This window comes from Austrofundulus limnaeus, unplaced genomic scaffold (genome assembly GCF_001266775.1).
Source record: "Austrofundulus limnaeus strain Quisiro unplaced genomic scaffold, Austrofundulus_limnaeus-1.0 Scaffold47, whole genome shotgun sequence".
NCBI lineage: Eukaryota > Metazoa > Chordata > Actinopteri > Cyprinodontiformes > Rivulidae > Austrofundulus > Austrofundulus limnaeus.
In genome coordinates this window covers 1,921,716-1,923,373 of record NW_013952449.1, presented here as the reverse complement: position 1 = coordinate 1,923,373, position 1,658 = coordinate 1,921,716, and the positions used below count along the sequence as shown (strand labels likewise).

At 36.8% G+C, this 1,658-nt stretch overlaps 1 protein-coding gene across 1 annotated transcript in view; it reads right to left on the bottom strand.

The window, feature by feature from the left end:
* Window positions 1-1,658, bottom strand: part of sass6 (SAS-6 centriolar assembly protein) — a gene marked incomplete in the record, with an annotated part of 17,573 nt that overhangs the window by 10,740 nt on the left and 5,175 nt on the right. Inside the window, 2 exon segments of the mRNA XM_014008054.1 lie at window positions 156-233; window positions 584-752. Coding sequence (XP_013863508.1) covers window positions 156-233; window positions 584-752 — 247 coding nt within the window.

The window sequence follows — 1,658 nt, the reverse complement described above, 5'->3', positions numbered from 1 at the left end:
GTCATTAGCACCTCTAGTAATATATTTACTGAGAAAAATGGTGACGTGTTCAATACTTATTTTACCCGCTGTATGTAAAAAAAAAAAGGAAAAAAAATTCACTGTGGCGTGTGATCTGTAGGATTAAAATAGAGTTAAGAAGTAAAAAGTCGAACCTGTTGAGCATAGCTTAGCTGTCGAGACAGATCATCTTCAGTCTTCTTGAGCTTTGACTCTACAGCCTGCTTTTCTGCCTGAAACAAGAAGAAAAACATCACCTGCATCTTCTCTCATAGTAGCAATGATCACAGGAAAGACTCAACTCATGTGGAAAACAAGCAAGCTGCAGTTAAAAAGTTAAATCTGTTTTACAGCAGTCTGTAAAACCTTTTTAGCTGCAACAAATCCAACACAAAGATTCTCCAGTGCAGAAATGATACCACCAGAAACGGTATAATCTTTCTAAAACCGTAGTTAGCTTTAATACCTTTTTTTAAATAAATAAATAAATAAATAAATAAATAAATAAATAAATAAATAAATACTGATGTAAACAAAGCAAAGCTCCACATTCAGTTCTGTGTGAAAAACATAAAAAGCAAACCTTCAGAGAAGACAGGCAGGCTGCCAGATAGTCTTTAACCTCTTTGTCTGAGCCTTGGACCAGCCGTAGACACAGGTGGTTCAGGTGCTTGAAAGCGTTTGTCTCGACCACACTGAAGGAGGCTGCACCCTCCAGCAGTGGAGACTGGCATGTCAGCTGGAGGAGAAACCTGCGAGTACAGCAACGAAATACGAGCCAGCTGAGTATTAATGCTTGTTGGTGGAGAAAAAAAGAGGTGCTGCAGGTGGACGTGTTTTATGTTTGGTTGATATTTTACTGGCAGGTTTAGCTGCTAAAACGTAACCGTAAATAGCAGAGAACATCTGATAGATTCCAGTTTCTCCATGTTAATAATGAATCTTCTTCATATACCAGAGTTAGTCATGGAGTTCTTCAGGGCTCAGTACTCGAACCAATACACTTCAGATATGTTAAAGATTAGGTAAAGGTGTTAGACATCACCAGATACAGTTTCCTTGTTTTGCTGATGATATTCAGTTATATTTTTCCATGAAGCAGTTACATTACAGGTATGTCATGGCCCTGTTCAGGTTTGCTGTGGAGTTTGGGTGATCTGACTGTATGTGGACAGCACTGAAGCCTCGGTTTACGTCTAGTGGTCAAGTGTAAAAACCTGAAAATGTTCTAAATAGATGTCTGAAACAAACTCTGTATGCGGGGGCTGGATTGGGTTTCCTGTAGTATTTTACTGAGCTGGACTGCTGGATACTTTACTTAGCACAAAAAGTAAGCAAATTTGTGTTTGATAGTTTGTTTCTTTGTTGTAACAATGCTTCCTGTCAATGAATCTTATAGCACTGAAAGGCCTGTTCATTTCCCTTTTATATGGTGCCACATCTGTAAGGAACATGCATTTGTGGGATGAACAGTAGAGCTGAGTATGTAACAAGGTTATATTAGTTTTGGATTTTTCATTATAGTTTAGTTTTTTTCATTGTGACTTTTTTCTTTCAATTCTGTTAGTTTTAATTAGTTTTTACAGTGGATTTGCTAATTTTTATTAGTTATTATTGCATTTTTAATGCTAAGTTTTAGTTTAGTTTAGTTTTTATTA